We start from the raw sequence: 23,506 nt of genomic DNA, 5'->3' as shown, positions 1-23,506 counted from the left end.
GTCGGAGACTGAGCGAAAGTGCTGCAGGCCCGCCCGGGGGGGGGGGGGTGTCGTAGGCCGGACCCCGCGCGCGCCAGCCCCACGCCGTCTCGCCCTGGGCTCCCCACCCTGCCCTCCAGGCCTTCCCGGAGGGGAGCGAAGGACCCACTGTCTCCTGGACTCGCTCCCCAGCGGGCGGGAGCTTGCTCCGCGGCCGCGGAGACGCGCGGCCCTTCCTCCCCTGCTGCTCCTCCTCCTCCTCCTCGGCTCTCGGCCGCCTGGGCCGAAGTGCAAGGAGAGCGAGAAAGCCCCGCCCCGGTGCCTTCGCGTGGAAGCAGGCGTCTCTCCGGCCGGCGTGGCGCCTGCTCCCCCCTACCCCCTAGTTCCTCGCCAAAGACTGAAATCGGGGAGCTGGCAGCCCCTCCGCAGAGCTTCCTCCCGCGTCTGGAGAGGGAGGGGTGGTTTTGGTGTAGGCGCCGGACCCAGCGGGAAGCCCCGTGGCCCCTGATACCCCCTTCCCCGTCCCCATCTGGCAGCTCTGGGAACCGGGTTCTGCTGCCTAGCAGCAGCCTCTAGCTCCGTCTCCGGGGCACCCAGGCCCCCGGGGCGGGGAGGCTGGAGTCCCCCGGGTTCCCGACGGTTCCTTGCTTTCCTCCAACCAGGACCCAAGGCCGTTAGCGGCCCGAATTCCAGTCCTTGGCGCTTCCGCCCCACTAGCCTGGTCGCAGGCGCCCTTCGTCCCCAGAGAAGGCGCACTGTCCGGGGTCCCTTCCCCTAGGGCACGTCATTCAAGGGGACAGGCACTGCATGCTCGTCCCAGCGCCCTGCGGGACTAGTACAGCACCCTCAGCCCAGGGCTCTGGCCTGCACACCTAGTTAGACATCTTGCCCACAGACCGGAGCTGGGGCCACTGGGCAATCCTGACCTCACCACCTTCTTTCCCTTTGGAGCTCCAGGCTGAGCTGAGAGCGGATGCCATTCCAGGCGGGCCAAGTGGGGCTGGAGGCTGCGAAGAGTGTGGGTTAGGCCAAGTGGGGAGTTCTTGATTAGGGCACTGGATGGATCCTTCCAGGTTCCAGCCTCCTCTGAGAACCACAGCCCTTCTCGGGGGCTTGAGCATGTCCTGGGCTGAAGCTGGGGGGTGGGCTGAGCAGAAGGCAAAAGGGGGGTTGTATTGGGAACCAAAGTTGCACTATTTGGGCCCAGACTGGCTGGCAAGAGTAGTTTCGTCGATGAGACAAACCACAACAAAAACCCAAGTTTTCTGTGCTACATGTGCAATATTTGTTATGAATGTTATCACAAGTCATTCACCAGATTATCTTTATAAACACTGTAGCTAGATGTTTCACGTCCATCCAAGTGACTTTTATTCTGAGTGCAATATTTCAATAGCCTGTAGTGATACTAGTGTTGCTTTTGTTTTAGACTATCTATGTGCAGGGCAATGCAATGAAGTGGAAAACCCTTGTAAATAGGAGAGGTTGCAAACCAAATGCAGAGTATTTATTAATATTATTACTATTACTAGGCCTGCCTTTTCCTTTTTGGTGTTTCAGTATTCCGCATTCGGCCTCAGTATGACCTTGTGTTCTTTGTGCCAATCTGAAAGGAGAGGGTTGGTTCTTTATCGTTGAATGCTCCCATTTAATGCTCTACAGCTTTTACTGTATTAAGTTTTTAGACTCCCGTCTGCACAAAATGCAATAAAAATAATTTTATTATACCCTTTATGGCCTAAGGTTGTTGGACACTTGAGAATTGGTGGGTGGAGAGAAAGCTGTTCATGAGCCGACTCAGTGGCAGGGAGTTACCGGGACCCAACTCAGGAACTCTGTCCTTCACGGAGATGGGACAAGGGGGAAACCCCAGGTCTGGCTGCCCAGCCAGTGATGGGTTACTGTCCTGGAGGGCAGTGAAACGCACACTGGGACCTCTGTGCATATGGTCAACTCTTGCAAGGCCAGATTGTGTGCTCTTAGCACTTGGGTCCCTAACTCACTGCTGCTTAGAGCTCATCACTTCACCCGACCAGCTTGTTTGATGAGGGGAAGGGATGCTCACAAGGCTCCTAGCTCGGTCATCCTGGGGTTCTGACTACCTGTATCATGGGTGCAACAGAAGGGGTGGGAGTGGGGCACAAGTGAGAAGGCATCAGAGCAGGGCCCATTTTCCTTTCCTGGACTAAGCACACACCTGCCAGGAGAGTCTACCAGAAGGAAGGGTAGCCACAGTCGGACCAACCTCTGGCTGGTGCTGGGAGCAGTCAGTGCTGCTAACTTGGGGAGCGGTGTGAGGGCAGCTCGGGGTAGAGGGGTATTTCCCGAAGCGGTCCACACCCCCCTTGGGAAACGTTTCATCCAGGATGATGGTTCTGGGCTGAAGTACCAAAGCTTTTCACCGCCAGCGGGGCATTGAGTAACTCTTTCTTTGAAAAGAGGGAAAGAGGTCAGTCAAGTTTGGGAGTCTAAGGCATGGACACAGTGGGTAAGGACAGGAGGTGGCTGCCCAGAATCCTCCAAACTCCATCTTCTGACTATGAAGGCCCCCCCCCCCAAACAAGTACTGCAGATACACTCCAAAAAAGATGAACAGAGCTTTTACTTTTTCATTTTAATTAAAAAGTAATCATTTCATTTTATTAACAACAGACAAGAGTTCCAAAGAGGGACACCAAAACAAAACAAACTTTAAAACACTATGAACACAAATAAGTCAGAACAGAAAATGCTGCCCTCTGGGGACCTTGTTTCTGAAGTCACTGTTTGCTCAGCCACCAGCAGGGCAGGGAGTAAGCTGAGATCACCGTTATCCCCTGGCCCCTGCTGGGGCCCCTTGAGATGGAGCCACAGGCTCTAAGGAACCCCCTCCCTTGGGAGGAGCGCCCCCTCTGGCTGCATTTACGGCCTGTCTGCCAACAAGTTCATTCTGGCTCCAAATGCATGAAGTCTCACTGGTATGAAGAGCATACCCAGCCATCAGAAGTCGGATATCAAAATGGTCCCTGCCTGCTCCTGCTGCTCAGAGAATAAGAACCGAGACAAAAACAAGGGCCTACTTTTTGAGCTGAAAGCTCAAATCGATCACTGGGAAAAAAAACCAGTGGTCACAGCTCGCACTTAGTCCGAGAGCCTACCACTGGGGCAGGCCGAGAGAGCTGACAGGGTGAAGGGCGGCCAGGGCCCAGATTCACAGTCTGAGTCAACGTCTGGTGACCATAATCTCCAACAAAATGCAAATTAAAGGAGGAAATAAAAACCCAAACCAAGCCTCAGTTCCTGCTAGAGGCTGCCCGGGGCATTCAGAACTCCCCCTGCATCCTTACGCTGCAGGGAGCTCCCTGACCCGCCTCCTGCAGCTGCCTGGGAGCGCCGGGTGGCCTAGGCTAGCTTAGAGAAGAACAATGCTAGTGCCTGCTGCGGTGAAAAGTGCCATCCAAACTCAGTCAGCGGGGCTCGGTTTCTCCTTCCTTTTTGCCGCCAAATCCAGCTGACCAGAGGAGCCCAAGGATCCCACCGAATCTAATCTGAGCCCAGACACCCAACTACCCTAGATAAATTTATTCTCTAATAACCAACCAACCAATGCAGCCTCAAAGGACTAAGCAACAGCCGTGGGCAGAGGGGCAGCAGGTGGCAGAAACTCAAGACACTTAATGTGGACCTGGAGAGGCGCAAAGAACATCTTCCAAACAACTATTTAGAACGCATTAAGTGGGCGGCGGCCAGAGGGGGGCCCAGGGTATGGAGTAAGGTTAGCCTCAGTAATGCCTCTGGAAAGATCCCAAGGGGGGCTGGGGCCGCCCCACCTGGGCGGTGGTCTGGCTAACCAGGTGGGAGAGAGCAGGGCCACTCTGGATCAGGGTATCCAGAGCCTTCTGTACACTTGGATTGTCAAAGTTGATACCCGTGGAAGCCACGGGCCTCTGGCTAGCCATGGTGCTGACAGGTGCCAGGTGACTGGAAGGCTGGCCAAAGACTCCCTGGGAAGGAGCCCCAGGCCTGGGGCCCAGGCCCCGGGCAGATCCCGGCTGTCCCAAAATGCTTGGAGGCTGGCTGCCAGAGGCCTGGGATCTTGGCTGAGGCTGGCTGTTCACTGCTGTGGAAAAATTCTGGTTCTGAGTGCTCAAAGCGGCAACTGATGGCGCCACAGGGCTGCTCTTGGCGGCAACGGCACCGCTGTTGAAGAGGCTGAGGATTTTGGCCTGAAGCTCTTGCTGGGAGGCGGAGGTGGCGGCTGGAGTTGGGGTAGCAGAGGGGAGTGCTTGGCCACTCTGGGAACTGGGCTGGGTCTTCAGTGAGGCACCCGAGGTTGCCCCAAGAGGCTGGCGGGAAATCGTGCCTGGAAGACAGGAGGAGAAGGTAGATAGGTGAAAGGCCCCCTGGAGGGCCAGTAGCTCAGCAGCCATGGGGAGCACAGTAATCACTGAGTCACAGCAACCACACAGTACAGACAGCAACACCAGTCTCCTGTCAGCTGGCTTCCCAGCACTGGCCGTTTCCAGAAAACAGCTGCGTCCCCCCCACTTCCCTCCCTGAGAGCAGGTTTTCTTATGTAAGTAAAGAAAGGGATGCACTGGCGATTAGGGGCGGGGGCACCAAGCCAACCCACCAGCACATTAATTGTAGGGCTCAGAATCCAGTCCCCTGTCTTCAGTTATCATTATCTTAGGGAGCCCCACCCCCCACCCTGCCGACCGGGCCTGGGGAGTAGAGAAATGCAGAGTCAGAACTTCACCTCGGCCCTGCCACGTAGCTCACCAGGCAGAGAGTTGGTGCTGCTCCTGATCAGCCGCTCCTTCCGCTCCCGCAGGTAGTTGATGATCTTGTCTGTCTCTTCGGCCGTGAGGTACCTGTTGTCTGCCAGCAGGTTGATGAGGCTCTGCATGGCTGGAGGGTGCCCCCCACGCAAGCCCTCGTCGGGGCCGCCTCGCTCCCTTTCTTGTATAAGGGCCTCATCAGCCATCTTGGTTGCCTGTCTGACCACTTCTTCACGCTCCTTCTCCCGGCACTCATTTTTGTAGCGCTCATAATTCCTGGCCACCAGCACCATGGCGTCTGCCTGGGGCATGTTGCGATGCTCTGCAGGGGGAATGACCCCAGTTACTTTCTCCCCTTACTGAGCTGGGTGCCCACCTACTGGGCCCTATGCGGCTTTGCCTAACCTCACACCAGCAAGAAAACCACTTCAGTGACAAAGGAGGGCTGACGGGGGTGTGGGGTGTGTGTGTGGGGGGTGTGAAAGCCGTGAGGACAAGGCGGCTGGAGCTCTGGACAGAGCTGCTGCTTTGGGGATCTCTGAGATCACAGGCGGGTAGTATAAACCAAAGAAACAGGACAGCCTCCCACCGGTTCAAACAGACTGCGTGGAGCACAACCCCAGGAGGCAGGCTGAGCTTCATGGATCAGCAGCAGGAGGTCGTAGAGCTCCTCCACCCCACCCGGCTCCCACTGAGCTCCTCCGCAGTGTTGCCCGCTGCACGGGAATCTGCCAGCTCAGACGGCAACTTACCACCAATGGCCAGGGAGTGAGATCCAAGTGGGCCCCAAAATAACCACCTCTCCTGAGCCCTGGGCAACACAGCTTCCACGGGCACAAGACAACTCTCACAACCGTGTCTGAATTTGCCTCCAAACCGTGTCTGAATGTGCCTCCAAACCCCAAGGATAACTTCCCAAAGAGACAAGTGACACCCAGCAGAGCATCCGAGGCATGCACTCAATGGTCACGGATGCAGGGAAAGTCTGTCCGGAGGCATGCCAGGCATCTGAGTCCTGACAGGCTGCACTCCCAAGTACTGAAACGACTTCATGGTTCAGGAAAGAACTTCAAGGAAGCCATCCTGAGCACCAGGGGTGGGGTGGTCAGGGCCACCCCGTTCTCTCAGCCCCCTTGGCTGTTTCTTGAGTCTTAGACAAGGCATAGGTAGGTGAGAGCGAGGATGCGATTGCAGCCAGTGCTGTACAAGCCAGAGGGGTGCTGCGTGCCAGCTATGTGCAGCTTTCCCCAAACCCACCCTTGGCAACACCCAACTGGTGGCTCATCCCTTCCCCGAGAACTGGTTATTAGACAAGTGGCAGCACATCTCAGTGCGATCCGAGGAGCTCATCTTGGGCAGTACCAAGTCCAGCACTGCAACCACAGAAAAACTACCAGAAGAGAAAGGGACTGACTACACGTCCCCCCGCCAGTCCACTTAGGGGAGGCCTGGACAGATCTCTTCTATCCAAAGCTGGCTCCATGAGGAACACATACTAGAATTCCTGGATTCCTGGAATTCCGACCCACGGGGGCTCTGTACCTTGTGGGGTTCCAAACATGATGTTGACTGTGCAGGAACGGTGAATCTGGTGCTGCTGGGTGATGACAATGGCAAAGGGAGAGCCTCCTCTGCTGACGTCCTCCAAGGCTTGTGACAGTGACACCTCTGTGTTGAGAAAGATCAAGTCGACGACCATGCCCAGGTCTCTGACCTTCCGCCCCACAGATTCAGCATAATCTCTGCAGAAACAAACAGGAGCCAGGTGAACCCTCCTGACTCGGGACCAGCTCCAAACGTCTCCCAGCTTCTCCTCAGCCAGTTCTATGCTCAGAGAGGAAAGCGCACACCTAAGGGTCCTCTTCAGACTCCAGTGATCTAGACCACCCCCCTCTGCTGCCCACTGGCTCGCAATCACTGACAGGTCCGAAGTCACGGAGTTTGCAACACAGTCCGTCCTCCAGTCCAAGTGTCCTCTGTGAACCATCTTGCTGTCTGGGCCTGCAGCACACTTTGGTCCCAGAGAAGGCCCTATGACAAAATGGAAAAGCCCATGCTTGAAAGCAGGAGAGGGGCTCTGATTCCAGCTCTACCCCTTCGTGAGCAGAGATGTGACACTTTGGGCAAGACCCTTTTACACCTCCTACAAACTTCTTTTTTTTTTAACCACTAAAACAGGAATAATATGGTTTAGAGCAGGGGTACTCAAACTACAGCCCGCAGGCCACATGTGGCCCGCTGAGGACATTTATCTGGCCCACTGGGTCTTTTTGCCCCGTTTTGGTTTTTACTTCAAAATAAGTTATGTGCATAGGAATTTGTTCACAGTTTTTTTTAAAAACTATAGTCCAGCCCTCCAACGGGTCTGAGAGACAGTGAACTGGCCCTGTTTAAAAAGTTTGAGGACCCCTGGTTTATAACATCCATCATTTCTTTAACCTTCCTTCGATGTAATGGAAATGGCTGAGATACAACCAGGAGCCTCAGTGGTGCAGTTGGTTAAACACTAGACTACGAACTCAATGCTGGCTATTTAATCCAGCTTGCAGCCAAGGCAGCAGACTGACAGTCACACCAGCACTGGGGACCATTCTCCTCTGCCCCATAGGGGGGTGCTGTGCATCGGGATGGTCTCCAGGGCAGTGGGGTGGATGGATGGCCAGTCACTTGCTAGTGTTCTTGGTAGTTACCCTCTACAAAGTCATTGTGAACACAGAACTAACACTGTCAAAGCACTGTTCCTGGAGGAGACACCTGGTGAAGTTTCTGGGAGTCACATTCCCATCACTTGATCTATTTGAAGGCATCATGTGAATGTATGTGGCTGCTTCACTAACACGAATTCCTGGCTGAGTGAAGCTTCTCTAACACCTATGTATGTTCTCCGTGAGGCACAGCACAGCAGTCTTCAGCTGGACAGCATTATGCTTGGGGGACATCTTCAACAGTGACATCACCAACAAAATGCAGAAGCCTGCAGGAAGGCAGGCCCAAACAGGCTGTCAAAGGAAGGGACTGGTCTACAGTGCAAGAGCAACGCCAAGAAGGCCGAGCAGCTTTTCACTCAGGTGGGAACATGTCCCAATGTGTGGACCAAGCCAGGGTTTTCCACTCTTTTCCACGTGTCTGCAACCACACCAGTGCCCATATTGACGACTTAGGGGTTAAAAATAAATGTTAGGGAACAAATTTACCAATATGGAATCCGTGACAAAAATGGACTGTATTTTCTTCCCATAGGACTCATGCATGTAACCTGTCCAGGGAGGGTGTCCACTGCAGAGGAAGGGGCTGTGTATCTGATTATCCTCATAGCCCCAGCTCCTAGTTTCAATTACACAGCTGGCCGGTATTAGAAACACTGCCAGGTGACTAAACATGCTAATACGATTATTAAACATAAGCGAGATAAAACATGGATCAATGCCAAGTAGGTGCTCAGAAAATGACAGTTACGACCTAATGTGAAAGCCACTTCTCTCTGAACAAGGCAGCCCAAAGCCTGTGAACCCTGCCTGCTGCTTGGTGTCTCCACACCTACTTCCCCAGTCACTGCCTGGAAATTAGCGCTTTAACCTCAAACTGCTAGAAAATGTGAAGTTATCTGCTAACCACCCGGGGAAAGAAGACACAGCTAGTGCCAAGCCTGCAAGCCACTACATAACGGCTCTGCTTCTCTGTCCCACCTCTCAAAGGAGAGCCTGCAAAGCAGGGGGAGGAACAGTGCTGTGAACTCTGGCTTGACTAACGTGGTCATCTAACAGTTCTGCAAGGCCGCGGTACTCCTCCCCAGGGCAGACTTGGTGCCTGGCTGACAGAGACCGTGCTGTCTAAGATCTGGGGCTTGGGCTCTTCCCATGAAGGGCTTTGGTCTGACCCAGCGCCACTTCATCCTGATGTTGGAAAGCCACCTTTCTCCTTGAGTTTAGCTTACCCCTACATCAGCACATGACCTAGGCCTGGCCAATGAGAGCATGCAGGCACTCTTGGCTAAAGTGACTGGTTTGGGGGTGGGAAAGTAAAGCTCTCCCCCTAATGGGCTTGCTAGGCTAAGAAGACAGCAGGGCAGGGGCAGTGCCATTCTGCCATTTTAAGTAGCAAGGCTGCCTGGGGACAAAGGCAACCCCAAGGAAAGCACTGAGTGACCACCCCCACACCCAAGTCTAAAGACTCCGCTTGACCCCGAGGCTGGCTGTGCAAGCACTTCTGTGAACCAACTCTAATTTCCCTTCTGGGGTTTTTAATGTCACCTTGAGTTGGGTTTTCGTCACCCCAAGGGGCAAGACCTCAGGCTAATGAAGTGCAATAGGACCAGAGCCCCAGGCCACGTTCAACAGGCAGATGGCTGTGAGGGAGCCTGGACTCTCACCGATCCTTCTCTTCCCAGGGTACAAACACCAAAAGGGTCTTACTTAGTCTGCTTGTTGACCACAATCACAGAACAATCAACAGGCCTCTCAGCATCAAAGCGTCTCTGGATTTCATCAAAATATTGATGATAAAGCTCTTCTCTACGGCGCTCCTCACGCTTCAAACGCTCTGCAAGACACCATCAGGGAAAATGGGAATGAGAAAAAATGAGGAAGAAGCCAGAGGCTTAATTCTGATCCAAAGTACTTCCAGCATCGGTTCTAATACATATACTCTCTTTTTGAATCAACCCTGTAGTGCATTTCTCCTCTACAGCTACCCAGCATTCATTTCCCACTATTATACATTTCTCAAAATGTGATGGTTGGATTAAAGAGCTTTTAATACCTTTGAAACATATGCCAAACTACCTTCTACGAAAGTTGTACTGATTCAATTTATACCTCTAGGGTCAATCTTCTAGTGCCTGCTTCTCTATACCTTAAGTCAACCTTGGGTATAAGAATTCTTTTTAATTCTTGCCAATCTGACAGGTAAAAAGATGCCATTCTGTTAATCATTCTAATCTGCATTTTATAGGACAGCTGTTTTTTTAAGTTTTACTGACAGGTGTTTGTAGTTTGCTGACTTAACAAAAAAAAAGCAAGCAGTAAGTCAGGGAGCAAAGTTTTACAACAAATTCAAAGACGTCCTGAAACATCATGATTTGATCAGAAATGAAAACTATCTGCTGAAATTTCACATATCTATCTATCTATCTATATATTTTTTTCCTTGTTGGGATGACTAAACTGGACGATGGTACTAATCCACATTGGGGGTGGGGGAGAATTCAAGTCAAATCTTATGTACACATTTACAGGCTGTGTGTGAATTGCCTCGTCAAGTTATTAGTTCTTTTCTATGCAGGGTTACTACTTAACTAGTTTTTCTTTTCTTTCATAAAAGTTTCTAAGAATAGATTAATAGTCATAAGAAGAGATTTTTTTCTGTTGCTTTACCTTTTGCACGAGATTGGCTGTCTGGGCCTGGAGGGCCCCGCCCATCAAAGTTATCTCTGTACGGGTCAGAGTAAGAGTCGTCCTTCCTCCTGCCAAAGTCATCTAATCGCATGTAGCGGTCATAAGAGCCTTCTCTTCTGAAAGGCAAGGGGGATTTGCACCAAGTAAAAACTCTGTCCTAGCCTGCAAAAATCAGATGTAGAGAATTCTTCCACACTGGCACCCTCTGAGGAAGCAAGCATAGTAGACTTCTTCGAATTTGGGATCAAATTGAATTGGGAGAATCAAATCACCACCAATCCAAGGAAACACCTGTGATTCATGGCTTAACAGCTCTGAGGTGGCACCTGAGTTACCCTGACTCACACAATGACTGGCAAGATGGAGAGAAGTGATGTACCTAAAAGGTGACTTAACAGTGCCTGGCACAGTCGATGCAAAATGACTGATTGTAGGGCTGAGAGCCAATGCCCTGATAGATTCCTTTTAAAAAACGTGTGGTAAAAACACACATTAACATGACACACACCATCCATCATTTTCAGTGATACTGACTACATTTTTCAAGATGTGCACCCAATTCTCACTATTTCCCCCGAATTCATTCTACCACTATAACATAACTTAGTGTTCTCCTTAGCAAAAACTCTCCCCTTGCCCTGCCTCCTGGTCCCGCTAACCTCTAACCATCTTTGGCGTCTGTATTCTATTTCATGTGATTTAAGTCTTTGTCCTTCTGAGACTAATTTGCTCAGCATGTACATTTCAAAGCCCACCCTTACAGAATTTTGGGCTAGTTCACAAGTTCAGCAGAATGCCCTTGTGGGAAGGGCTGTGTTCGTACCTGTACACGGGCTCTCGAGGGTCTCTCATATCCCTGTATCTGTCATACACAGGCTCCCGGTGGTCTCGGTAATCCCTAGAGTCTCTTAGGTCACGGAAATCTCTAGGATCTCTCATGTCCCGGGCATCACGCATGCTTCGGCTGTCTCTGTGGTCCCGGTCCCGCAGGTCTCTGTTATCTCTGTGGTCCCGCGGGTCTCGGTGATCCCGAGCATCCCGGCCATTCCTGGGCTCCCTCCTTGGACTTCCCCGAATTGGGGAGCGATCGTGTCTTGTATCATGTCTCGTATCACGACTGTCTCCAAAGCCATATGGATCCCTGTGGGCAGGAGCAACAAGAGACTGAGACAAACAAAGGGAAGGGCAGACCACTCGCCACTCTGCAGGAGGAAGTTCCCACCCACCAAGCACCCTTCTCCTGAAAGCATGGCCGGCCGACAGGGAGAACTGGCTCAACCCTGAAGGACAGTGCTCTAGGGTGACGATCAAAGCCACCAAGCACCCTTCTCCTGAAAGCATGGCCGGCCGACAGGGAGAACTGGCTCAACCCTGAAGGACAGTGCTCTAGGGTGACGATCAGAGCCAGCAGGTTCTAACTCTCAAGTCTTCCTCAGGCTGTTGGGGCAAGTCCAGCATGCCTTCCTATCACCCTATCGCAGCACGTTTTCAAAGTGAAAAGTATCCAGAACAGATCTTCTCCCAGTAATCTGAAGAGATTTAAAAAAGGACAGATGTTGAGAGGTTGCAATTAAGGGACAAGACTCTTAGAAAAATGAGCAAATGGTAGTCTCATACAAAGTAACAGTGATCAAAGGCGCTGTTCATGAAATATAGAAAACAGTAATTCACAATCTCTAGCAAGGTAATTCAATTCAAGGGGGGAAGCAGCACATGATACACCCATACAGAAAAGAATTAAGAACACTCGGCTCTGTGCTTTTTCCATCACAGCTAATGAATCTCTCCAACCTGATCGTTGATACAGAAGCCTCTGACTCAATACCCTCCACTGAGTCATATCCACCCCACGAGACACTTATTCCTCACAGTTCTAGAGCCACACGCCTTCTCCAACCTGCAGCCCCTTCTCTGACTTCACTTCAGCCTAAAATCATCTTGTCAAGTTGTGTAAGCTCTTGAAAGTGAAATCTGATGCTTCCTTTTCTCTTTCCATAAATTAACTAAATCCTGTTCACTTTTTTTGGTCCAGTCCCACTGGATTCATTGAACCCAATCTAAGCCCTTATTTCTATGCTAGTACTTAACACAAGTGTACCAATCTCCTATATTTCAATTCACTCAACACATAAACACCAGATTAGCCACCCTTCCTTAATCAAGCCTGACTCCTCAACTATTCTCTCTCCATAATTCAAGTTGTGCACGTTCATTACACAGCTTCATGCCCAAGATAGACGAAGAAGAAAGGCATGGCAATCTCTAAAACCAGCCAACAAAAAGCCCATGGATGAAAATGTTCTAATCTGCAACCGGCTGTGAGGAGGATGCTGGACTGGGCAGCAGGGTTCCATTGCATATGGGACCACCTTCGGTGGAGGGCCAACTTGATGGCAGCTAACATTACTCAGTACAACCTTCTGACAACTGAACTAATAGAACCTATCTCTCATAATTTTGTTTAGATGGTTTCTCTCCTGTACTAATCTGGTTATCATCAATTCCAGGCAAATTCACGTTCCATGTCTTTAATCTCCTTCCCGCACATCTCTTTCAGTATTTCCATTACCTTGAGTGCAGCACAGCATATTCACACTAGTATATAAAAAGTCATGCATCATTTTTCCACCGCTGCAGAAACAAGACAGCTAAACACACACCAAGGCAACCACTTCTCGAATGACAATTCAGTGACACCGATGACCACCATTCTTACTTTCCTTTTCAGAATGGCTCCTCTCCCATTCGCAGAGATCATGAGGCTTCCATCAAACCTTTGGAATGCTGCTACTGCACTCCTTCTATGAGCACCCATAACTGTTAATCATTGGCTTACATGTCTGCCTGGGACACAGCATGGAGAGGTCAGTAACAGCGAACTGAAATTATTCAACTATACTAAGCCTCTCAAGAACAGGCATGTTTTGCTTAGTCCTTTTTCATTGACCTGATCTCACATACTGGCTACCCCAAATGATGTCATCAGTTGGGTAGGGAACCAGTATTTCACTTATCTACATAGACACAGCAAATGCAACTTAAATGTCAATTTTGTTTCTATGAAAAGCCTTGGTTGTGTATTTTAAGGCTCACTAGCCTTCCTCATTTATAGAAACAAACAAATCTATGGAAAACTAGGGAATTTAGATGACAGCTAACAACTAAATTTTTCTTATTACAGGGTAGATGGACGATGAGTTTTGTTTTACTTGGAACTTCTCCCATGATGTCACATAGCCCTCTGAACACATACGAGAGCTGCTGTAGTGCATGTGGGCAAACACTTAGGATTCGAAGGAAGGGACAATGAAAAGTACTTTGGATTATTAAAGATCAGTGGATAAAGCTGCCTTTGGGGAGCATTTAGAAGTGGTTGGAAGTGGAGTCTTGATTTCATGCACTCAGCAATCAGAGATCATCACCTTGACAGACCAGGGACCACACACAAAGCTCTGGCCTGATAGAGTAAGGAAGCAGGTAACAACCCCCCACTCCCACATCCCCTCCCCACAACCAGAGCATGGTGTTTACAGCCGTGATGATGTCATGTTTGGTTCTCTTCTTTGAAGCCACTAGAAACCCTCCCTTACCTGTCAGAGTCCATCCCTTGAGGCCAACTACAGCCCTAGATTCCCAAAGCCTGGGCTCATACTCCACTTTGGAACTGGTAGACCTGCTCCAAGAAATAATCCAGTCTCAGGGAAACACGATTTACACCCCGCCCCCATCCTAATCCCTTCTGTACAAATGCCGAAGGAAAGAACCAAAGGGGCAAAGAATTCTCTGAAAGGGAAGGTAAAGCCTGTGTCCTTTCTCCTGAAGATGAACAGTACGGCAGACTACTGCTTGTCTGGAGACAAAAACAAAACAAAAAACCCCTTAGGGTCACCTGAAGACCCAAATAAAGACTCCCCCAGAACAGATGCGCTCCTGCTGCTGGCCCAACATCTTTCTCAAAATAAGAACCCAGCTAACAAAAGGGTAGAGGGTAGTGGGCTGTGCAAAACGCAGAGTGCCAAACAGACAAAAAGGCCTCAGATAACAAGTGTGTACGTGTGGGTGGGTAGAAGCAGGTTCCTGGATCTTAAGGTTCACAGACGTGTACCATTTAAGACCAGATACAGCAATTACCTTAGGTACTAGATCACTCGAGGCTAAACAGAAATGGAATACCGCAGTCCCCAGGTTACAAATGAGATCTGAGTGTGTCTTTTGGTTGAATATTTATAGGTAAGCCGAACAGGTACATGATTCATATTTAAATTTCCTTCAGTGTACGAAAAGGTTCAAAGCCCTCTCAATGATTTCAAAGTTGCATGCGCAGCAAATGAAGGTGACTGAACCAAAGATTTTTTCAAGTAGGGGCTTGTTCAATCTTTCAAAAGCTAGGGCAAATTTACATAACACAAAAAGGCAAGGACGATTTGTAAAGTCAAATATTCACAATCCAGGCATGGCCTATAGTGAAATAAATTTCAGTATGAAAACCCACAGACCGATGGCAAACATAACTAATAATTTGCTGTAAATTCCTCAGCTATTCAGGTGGTGTGTCTGTGAGGGAGTGTGTGTGTGTGTGTGTGAGTGTGTAAGAGAACAGCAAATCAAATGTTCTGCCTTGAGAAGTCATTATATCACCTGGAAACATCTGAAAGGTGTTAGGGAGATGGGCAAAGGGGAAAACCATAGCTGTGATGGTAAATGAAGTGCTTCCTTCTTGGGGCTATCAGGAAGAGGGCCTTTGTGAGGCCACAGAGTAAAACTGACAGGTGGTCACTCTGGAGAGCTCTGATGGACTCTGGGCTTCTCTCAGAGCAGACTGGAATCCCAGGAGCTGGGGCTGCTGCTCTGTCCAGGCTCCACAGGCCTTCCTTGTCTTTCTTTCTGCAGAGGCCAGCGTCTTCTTCCTTCCTGTCCACCAGACCATTTCCCTTGAGATCCAGACTTTTTTGCCTTTGAAAAATGTCTCCACCAGCTGCTCAGAGTCTGTTCACAATTTGAATAGCTGGTTGCTGAGCGGCGTTGCGCTCTGGCGGAGGGCTCTGTACTACCGCCAGAAACAGACGAGTGCATAGTTTTGCCGTTAGAAGTAGGTTGGACATAGGTCCAGCAAGGCATCACTCCTCGAGAAGCAAGCTCTCAAGCACAAATGTGATTATCTTGCTGGTAGAGGTGGCACTTTCTGAGCCAATCCAGCCTGGTATCTTTAGTTGCGAGGCTCACCTAGAGTTAGGGCTGTCTCATGCCCAAGGAATAAGCAGTTACCAAAGGAATCAAGGCCCCATGACTTCTAAGTATAAATCATCTGTCAGTCTATAGAAAACATGTCGACAGCCCCCCCCCACTTTGAGCCAATCCCCATCGATTTTCACCAAAGCAACACCCCCACCCCCCCAATGCTCAGAACCATTGGCGGCGCATTAGATGTAGGTGAATCCATTCTATGTGCATTCCTTTAGGTCACATGGAAAGATGCAGCAAATATTACTAAAATTTGGAGGCCACGTCTTTGTAGGGGTATGTCCCAAGACCTGCATTGCTCAAGATGGAAAGTGGCGACATTTGATGTATAACCAGTCATGATCCGATCTCTGATGAAACATGGTAACAATGCAGCGTGCTCAATGGAGTCCCAATGACGTTTCTCAGGGTTAAATGATAAGAATCCAGGCCGAAATCTGATGCAGGGCAGGGATCCCTGATGCAGAGCTCTGTGCTTGGCTGGGCCGGTCCTGTCTGAATCACAAGTTGACAGCAGAGTCATTAGGGAGGCACATTACTGAACCGAGAGCACAGCCAGCAGAAATAGGCTTACGAGACATTTGAAGAGGTGATAATCCGGTGAAAACTCACAAAAGACATGCAGGTGCTTTGACACTCAAGGGTAAAGTCCAGCAAGGCAAGGTGTTACAAAGGCATTGCTTGCACACCTAAAACGTTGTTTTTTTAAATTAAAAGTAGACAACACTGAAGATGTTAAAGGCACGTCTTAAGGGAAATATCTGCTATTGGCAAAGTATTTTTTCCTAGTGAACAATGGATCCCAAACATTGGGAACATCAAATTATTGAGGCTGCCCAATGAAGGCAGCTTGGCTACCACCACACTGGCACATCTGGAATTAGCTCAAGGCCTGGAATGGAAGGTGGAGCCAAAGCGGGAATGCTATCTAACATTCACCCTCAAAGAAAGGAGTCGTCTCTACCAGGATAATCACCTAGCCTTCCTACAGCATTTTATTCCACGGCTATTGATACACTTTAAGAAATAATGAATGATCAGGTCAGTGACAAAAATGGAAGCATTCTACTTTGAATATAATATTTAATTTGCCAGGCTTTATCTTTTTTTTTTTTTTAAAGTAAAAAAGACTGTTCAGATTTCAGATGAGGCTCAGAACAGATTTTACAATATATGAACCTCCTTCTTCACTGAAGCAGACACAGATGATCTGGAAGCTCACGTGAAGTGGCATGCTGAGGAGCTCCGTTAGGAACAGGCCACGGAGAGGGAAATGGGTTCTTAATGGAATGTGTGACTTCGCCTCACTATCCCTCCTGCTGATGGTAAATAAAGCAGGATGCCACCGCTCCACTTATAACCCCAAACTACCTCATTTTTAAATTTATTTCTGAGGAAGGGGCCATTTAAAAAAGAATATAAAGGTGACTTGCATATTTATCTTCCTAGCCCTTCTATCTACCTGGGTAAGGAAGACTAGCTCATTTTAAAAGGTTCTTTCCAATGTAGACTCTGTTTGTTTTTACTATTTATCAAAATAAAATAAAAATGCATACAACTATTTCTTCTCTTACAGATGAAATTACAGAGTTGCATTTTAGGTTGTGGTGAAATCAATCTTCTACATTTAACACTTGGCAATGGCTATATAGGATTTCAACCAGAGTTAGTTATTTCTGACAACACTGCCAAGGTTTGCTGCATATCTATAATCAATTAGAAATATTAAAAGCACTTGGGCAAATACGTCTAATAAGATGAGATAAATTATCCTTCTCAATTTATAGAGACAGGAGAAAATAATCTATTCTACAACATGCCTGGTCTATTTGCCTGCAGACACCTGAAGACATTATCCAGACAGAGATCACAAACATCATGAGGGCAATAGAGGAGGATTTTACTGGTGGAGCCAGGGTCATCAGTTACAAATTCCACTCTCCTCTGGTAACCTAATCTAGTACCCTACAGAGCACACATTAGCGCAACTTGGAAATTGTATCTCCGTTCACACCATTTTTAGTCACCAGTTTCTAGGGGAAACCCCATATTGCTACTAAATGCAAACTCTTAGCCTTCTATGACTACACTGATTGGGGCAACAGGGCGCAACAGATAGTACTGCCCAATGTCTGCAGTGTGGCTGTATGCAAACGAATGGAAGTAGACATTAAATGGAACTGCAGGATTCGTTTGTCTTGTAGGACTCACCCACCAACATAGTATTTACCTGCAAGCGGCAGGCATTTCTTATGGTGTTAGAATACATAAAATACCGTTATCTTGGTAGCTAGAGGAGACCCACCTTTCATATTCAAGTAGGGGTGCACACACCACATAATGAACTTAAGGCATGTCTCCAGGGTCCACAAAAATCATTCTTTCTTATAAGTCGGTTAAAAAGAAAGTACAAGTTTTTCTGTCTAAAAATGGGACAAGTGTTTGCCACATGTAAGTGCTCGGCACTTAAGCTGCTTCTAATAGAGACATCTAAAGACCTAGGGAGCTACCAGTACAAAGTAGGGTTCACGTATCCCAATCCACTGTAGTGGTATATAGTTTATTATAGAAATCTGTCACTGTCACTTAGGGGCAAAGGCAAAATCCACAGTGAGTACCCATTAGGCATCAGAAAAGACAAAGATATGAAATATATCTGCCTGTAATCCACTCAAAACTGCACACACTGCATCCACTTGTGCTGTCACAGGTCAAGACAATATACTCATCTTTGATGTCAATGGAAATATTAGTAAGGATCTTCTTTGTGAGAAGAGGCCAACGTAATGCATGTCTCCAGGGTCCACATCAGGACTTTTTCTTTTGTAAAAACCGGGAGGAAGGATACATCGGGACTGTGTCCTCTATTTCCAGGAAAGCTAATGAAAAGGCAGTCTTCTGAAAGGTGAAGTAATTTTGCCCCCCCCCCCCTTTTTGTTTCCCTTCAAATAGGTAACCCACGCATGCAAGCAAACAGGTTATCTATAGCACAGGTACAGACAGCAGCCTTCTCTCAAGCAGCACTTCTGGACACCCGGGGTAACATCTGGACCAGCAGCCATTTGGAATGAAGAGTTGAATCTCTCCTGCCCGGTGCCCTCAGCGTGGCACACACCAATCACCCCGGGGCACTCCTCCTGGCGCGGAGGCTCCCGTGGACAGGCAGCTGGGGACAGAGGTCTATCCTCTTCAAATTGCCCGCAATGCATGTTGCAAGCTGCACTTGCTGGTTTGGCCACCGAAACACCAAGCGTCCTCTGCATCATCTCCTGGTGTAAGTTTAAAGAAAGTCGCAAGGCCCTTCCTTCACACAGGGTTCAGGTTCTTATGTTTGCTTGAGCGTTTCTGGTTTGTTGGGGGAAGAAAAGATGTACGAAGTTGGGCTTAACTCCCCAGAGCCCAACTCTCCCAAGGTAACTCACTGCTGCAGGGTACTTTACCTTCGTGTGGGACTGGGTCTTGATGGAGCCGTATTCATATTTCTTCTTTCCGCTGCCTTATTAATATCTGAAAAGAATAATCAACCCATCTGTTCAATGCTACGGAATAAAAACAAGATCATCAGCACATTTCAAATGAAAGTAACAACAAAAATTACAATGACAACCAGATGGTGTAAGAAAATCCATTCAGCAGAGACACACTGTCACTTGGGCAATGTTTATTATTAAGTTAGGGCAGTACATTGTCATGGCTTGATAAGGAATGCCCCTTGGGTTTCCAGCTAACACATAATTTGTGTACAACTGATTATTTCAATGTTTTGGCATTTATGTCAACCCCGAACCTAACACCTTTCCCCTCCCAAATAAACAAAGGTTGTTTTTTAAACTCCCGGAGAGCTAGCGGTACTGATCTTTTTAGGGGGAGAGTGGGAAAGATAAGAGGATTTTTTTTGGTTTTCAAAGTGCAAAGGCATTCAATGCTATTTTCTGTTACAAAGAAGGAATGATGAACCAGAATCTTTTGTCTTAAGCTTCCGATGTCCATGAAGCAGTCTCCTTTTGGTGTACCTTGCATTGCATTCTATTAGAATCTTCTGGAATAAGATGCAGAAAAGAAATGATTGGTGATTATTTTGAAGAAACAAGAACACGACCTGTTAACATCCAGAGCCCTAACAAAACCAGAATTGACACTGGTATATCAGAGGCAGGTAATGAAACATTCCTGACAAGTTCGACTGTAGAGAAGCCTGGCGTATACACGTAGATAAGGGAAAATGAGTGGAAGCACAAGCTGCATGGGAAAGCCTATTTGTGAAACTAAAGCCTGGTTTACTCAAATCAAAAGAAACCGGCTTTGTAAAACCTGGACTAATATAACACTATACATAAGAACTGAAGAAATATCTGGAGTTATGTCCCAAATCTATGTCCAAAGTAATACCTGATCATTTTGGTATGACTTAAAGACAAATAGCCATATTAAAAAGTTTATATTTGTTAAATGAAATACAGCTGCTTCCCACCAGTCTAGTTTTGTTACCAGTGTTCTCTATTAAGCGGTTAATAATGAATCTAATGACACAAATGTCATTAAACATTTAGAGTGCTCTAAAATAATAATTGTGTATTTCTGAAATTCCCAATCAGATTCCTATCACAAAAATAACAAGAAAGGCAGACAAGGTCTGATATAGGCTTTACCTGCTATGTGCTGACTTTTGTACTCTTGAGCTTCTGCTTAAGTGAGAATAACCTTTAATTCTATTTAAAATCGAAGTCTATTATATTTTAAATGATTCTCAAGAAACTTGAGAACATAAATGTAAATAGAGAAGCATATTCTACCTCAACTGCCTCTTATCTTTTCAGTTAAGTAGACACTAGCTAAACCCATTGTTGTGACTTGATTCTGACTCAGAGCAACCTTGTAAGACAGGTCAACAAATGCCTCGTTAGGGGGCTCACTGGCTATAATTCCTCGATTTTAAGATGCCAGAAAATATTTTCTGTATAGGACAGGACTTTGGCGATGTAAGTGGTACTTTCAGAATTTACAACTTCTGAAGTTCACAGATGTCAGAATTAACACATTATGAAATGGCAGCCTTAAAGGGAAAACCTGGCTCTTTTATACATAACTGAGAAGAAAATACAGTGCAGGTTAGAAGGGCCTACTGATCTAGTCTGCTTACTTTGTACCACTTTCATTGTCTTAAGAATAGAGAAAAATCACTTAAACATAGAGTTGGCCTGGCAAACATTCTGGTTAAAGTACAGGGCATATGGTGCACTGGTACATTTTTATTAAAGCTGTACTTTGTTCCCAACATATTGAAAGGATCATTACCTTGTGTAACTCCATCCAGTTCTCTGGAATACCGATGTGGGATTTTCAAAAGGTTTGAGGGAAAATTTCAGGATAATTTCATTAGCAATTTCCATGAACTTTTAAAGCCCCCCTTGTATAAGATCAAAATAGTCATGTATTTATAACCTTTTGAAACAAAACTGGTTCCAATTGGAATGTAATATTTTGAGGATGGAGAAACATTTTTGCAATTAAGTGAAAGGTTAAAAAACAAAAACTTTATATGTAAATCATTATTATTATGCGTTGCCTCTCAATATATACTTTCATTGTCCTCGCATCTGAAGCAATCATATTTGGATGGTGAAGTTTACTATTTGTTCCTTCTGCAAAGAGGAGAGCTGTGAATTCTTTTCTTAATTCTAGGGGTCAGCAACCTTTTACTGCGGCTTGTCAAGTGTCTGCGTAGTTAAGAGTTCCTTAAATGTTCATCTTGAGCAGTGAATGGAGAATCTGGACGTGTTTAGAGGGATAAGGCTAAGGGAAGGTTACAAGGCATTTCCATTAAGAACAGTGAAAACAAAGCCACCACCATTACCACCAATCTCCACACAAAGAACTCTGTCCACTGGTGCTCACTGAGCTTTTGAAGAACGTTATGAGTTCAGAAACATGGGAATCACAGAGAAGCTACCAAAAGTAAAAATAACTTTAGGGGGCGAGGCTAGTCACTATATAGCAAAGATTTAAGGAGCTGATAAAAAATTTGCCCCATTCTAATTCTTTGTCACACAATTTGAAAAGCCATCAATTCAAGGTTCATAGAGTATTTTTTTCCTTAAAAATGCAAACACTGGGATAGGTAAAAGGGTTTTGGATTACATGGATTAGTCAGATAATTTTCTTCTATATCAATACAGAAACATATAACTGTAACAAGTAAATAAAAATGTTAATGCAAAGTGGAGTGGGGGTAGGGAAGAGGAGTGTTTAGTTTGGGGATCTGTTTAGACAGAGCTCTATGATCGGGGAAGCATTTGCCGTCAAGAGGGCAGTGGCAATGTGGTAGTCCTCCACGGGCAGAGAAAGACCTGCTCCATCAAGAAAACAAGCATTCCCCTCCTATTCTACTTTCTCTCTGGTGGTGGAGTGGCTTCCGTGTTGGGCTGCTAATGCGCTAGGCCAGTTCAAAACCACCGGCCACTCTGCAGGAGAGAAGACGAGACTTTCTACTTCTGTAGATTTACAACTTCAGAAACCCACAGGGGCGGTCTAGGCCATCCTATAGGGTCACTAAGTGCCTCCATAGCAGTGTTTAGTGTGGGTTTATTTTATTGAAGGAGCTCTGGTGGAGCTGTTGGGTAAACCCAGTTACTCACTGGGAGAAAATAAGGAGGCTGTTTGCTCCAATAGACTTAGAAAAACTTCAGGAGCCCTGTATCAGAGCTGACTGGGCAGCAGCAGGACTTTGGGTTCTAGTTTATTCAAGGAGCCCTAGTGGGGCAGCAGGTTCAGTGCTGGGCTGCTAACTACAAGGCCAGTGATTCCAACTCTTCAGAGGCGCCCCAGGAGGAAGATGAGGCAGTCTGCTTCTGTAAAGATTCACCGCCTTGGAAACTGTATGAGTTCTTCTCTGTGACAGATAAATTGGAATTGACTCGACAGCAGTGGGTGTAGTTTTTTAGCCAATGCACCTAAGACTCATGGTCCATCTTTTAATGTGTCTTCCCTCAGCATGAGGGAAACACTTCTATGCTTTGTTAAATATCTAAGAAACGTGATTGCCATTCAGAACTGTCATAATTACAATGGAGTGTACTGTCATTTCCAAGTGACTTTCTGAAAAAAGAGTTAAAAGCACTTCCCAGTTATGGACTTTTAGACAAGGAAAACATTACTTCCTTTTTATAAAGGGAAAACTCGGAAAATAATTGCATAAACATGATGTTATCCAGGAAATGACAGAGTTATTTTAAACCACAAAGGAATGGGGTACAGAACCCCTAAAGCAAAGCACAATACTTACATTTATAGTTTTAGACTAATATGCCAGACATGGTTCACACAAGGGTCTTTCGATACTGCTATAAATAAAACTGCATATTTCTTTCATAGTAACAAGAACTGCTTTGCCCTCCCAAGTTCTTAATTGTACTATCATAAAACCACTCTCTTTTCACCTTAGATGCAATTTTTATGCTTCACAGGCTTAGCAATAAAAAGCAACCAGGACTAAGGCCGTATGATGAACCACAATGTTCAGTGACAGCACCACTACCAGGCTATAGAAGGAATCCAGAGGCCTGTACAATTTAAACCACCGACAATGAATAACTGAAGCAAAACAAAGCACTCAGGAATGTCTGAGTTCGCATTATGTGACATCAGCGCTGACACCTAGAAACCCCATCGACAGACACACAGAATCAACATGGTACACCCCCATACCAGAGGGAGGCGCCCTATCATTCCCCACTTCAACACTGCACTGTGACAGGCTACAGCTAAGGGAATGCTATTCTCACTGTCTCTCAATCAATGCTTTAAGGCCACTTTGCCTCATAGTTTTCTTATTTTTAGGGTCACACTTCCTTGTATTACTCCAGGCACTGAGTAAATTAGGTGATTTACCTGCAGCCACGGGATTTGGAACCAGGACTAACACCCAAGCACCATGCTCCCTGCTCCCTCCAACAGGAAGGGGAAGATACTCCCTCATCAAATGTTGCCCGAATCTGGACAATGTCTAGTATAAGATAGACACAGATCACTAGGCTTCACTGTCTAAGCGTCCCACAGACACCCACTAGGGTCAAATTTCTTTACTCAAACACCGCTACGGTCCCTATCCCCTCAAACTCCAGTGGTTGTGGCTCC

The 23,506-nt window shown here is 47.2% G+C and overlaps 1 protein-coding gene across 6 annotated transcripts in view; it reads right to left on the bottom strand.

Moving 5' to 3' along the window:
- Positions 1-2,578: 2,578 nt before the first annotated feature.
- Positions 2,579-23,506, bottom strand: part of NCOA5 (nuclear receptor coactivator 5) — a 30,607-nt gene continuing 9,679 nt past the window's right edge. Inside the window, exons 2-8 of one of the 6 annotated variants that reach the window (XM_004698030.2) lie at positions 18,814-18,880; positions 10,956-11,273; positions 10,112-10,248; positions 9,152-9,278; positions 6,282-6,481; positions 4,741-5,061; positions 2,579-4,321 (exon numbers count right to left, since the gene is read on the bottom strand). In XM_004698030.2, the coding sequence (XP_004698087.1) occupies positions 3,741-4,321; positions 4,741-5,061; positions 6,282-6,481; positions 9,152-9,278; positions 10,112-10,248; positions 10,956-11,273; positions 18,814-18,851 (1,722 nt within the window). In that variant the 5' untranslated portion in view covers positions 18,852-18,880 and the 3' untranslated portion in view covers positions 2,579-3,740. Of the gene's footprint in view, positions 4,322-4,717; positions 5,062-6,281; positions 6,482-9,151; positions 9,279-10,111; positions 10,249-10,955; positions 13,533-18,813; positions 18,881-23,506 lie in introns of those variants that run through there. The other 5 variants (XM_030887031.2, XM_045295296.1, XM_045295294.1 and 2 more) reach the window with 5 other exon arrangements.

Source organism: Echinops telfairi, unplaced genomic scaffold (genome assembly GCF_000313985.2).
Source record: "Echinops telfairi isolate 266 unplaced genomic scaffold, ASM31398v2 ScPeMD7_5592;HRSCAF=6446, whole genome shotgun sequence".
Classification (NCBI taxonomy): domain Eukaryota; kingdom Metazoa; phylum Chordata; class Mammalia; order Afrosoricida; family Tenrecidae; genus Echinops; species Echinops telfairi.
The sequence above is the reverse complement of the archived record's forward strand: the minus strand, read 5'-3'. Positions and strand labels throughout refer to the sequence as shown.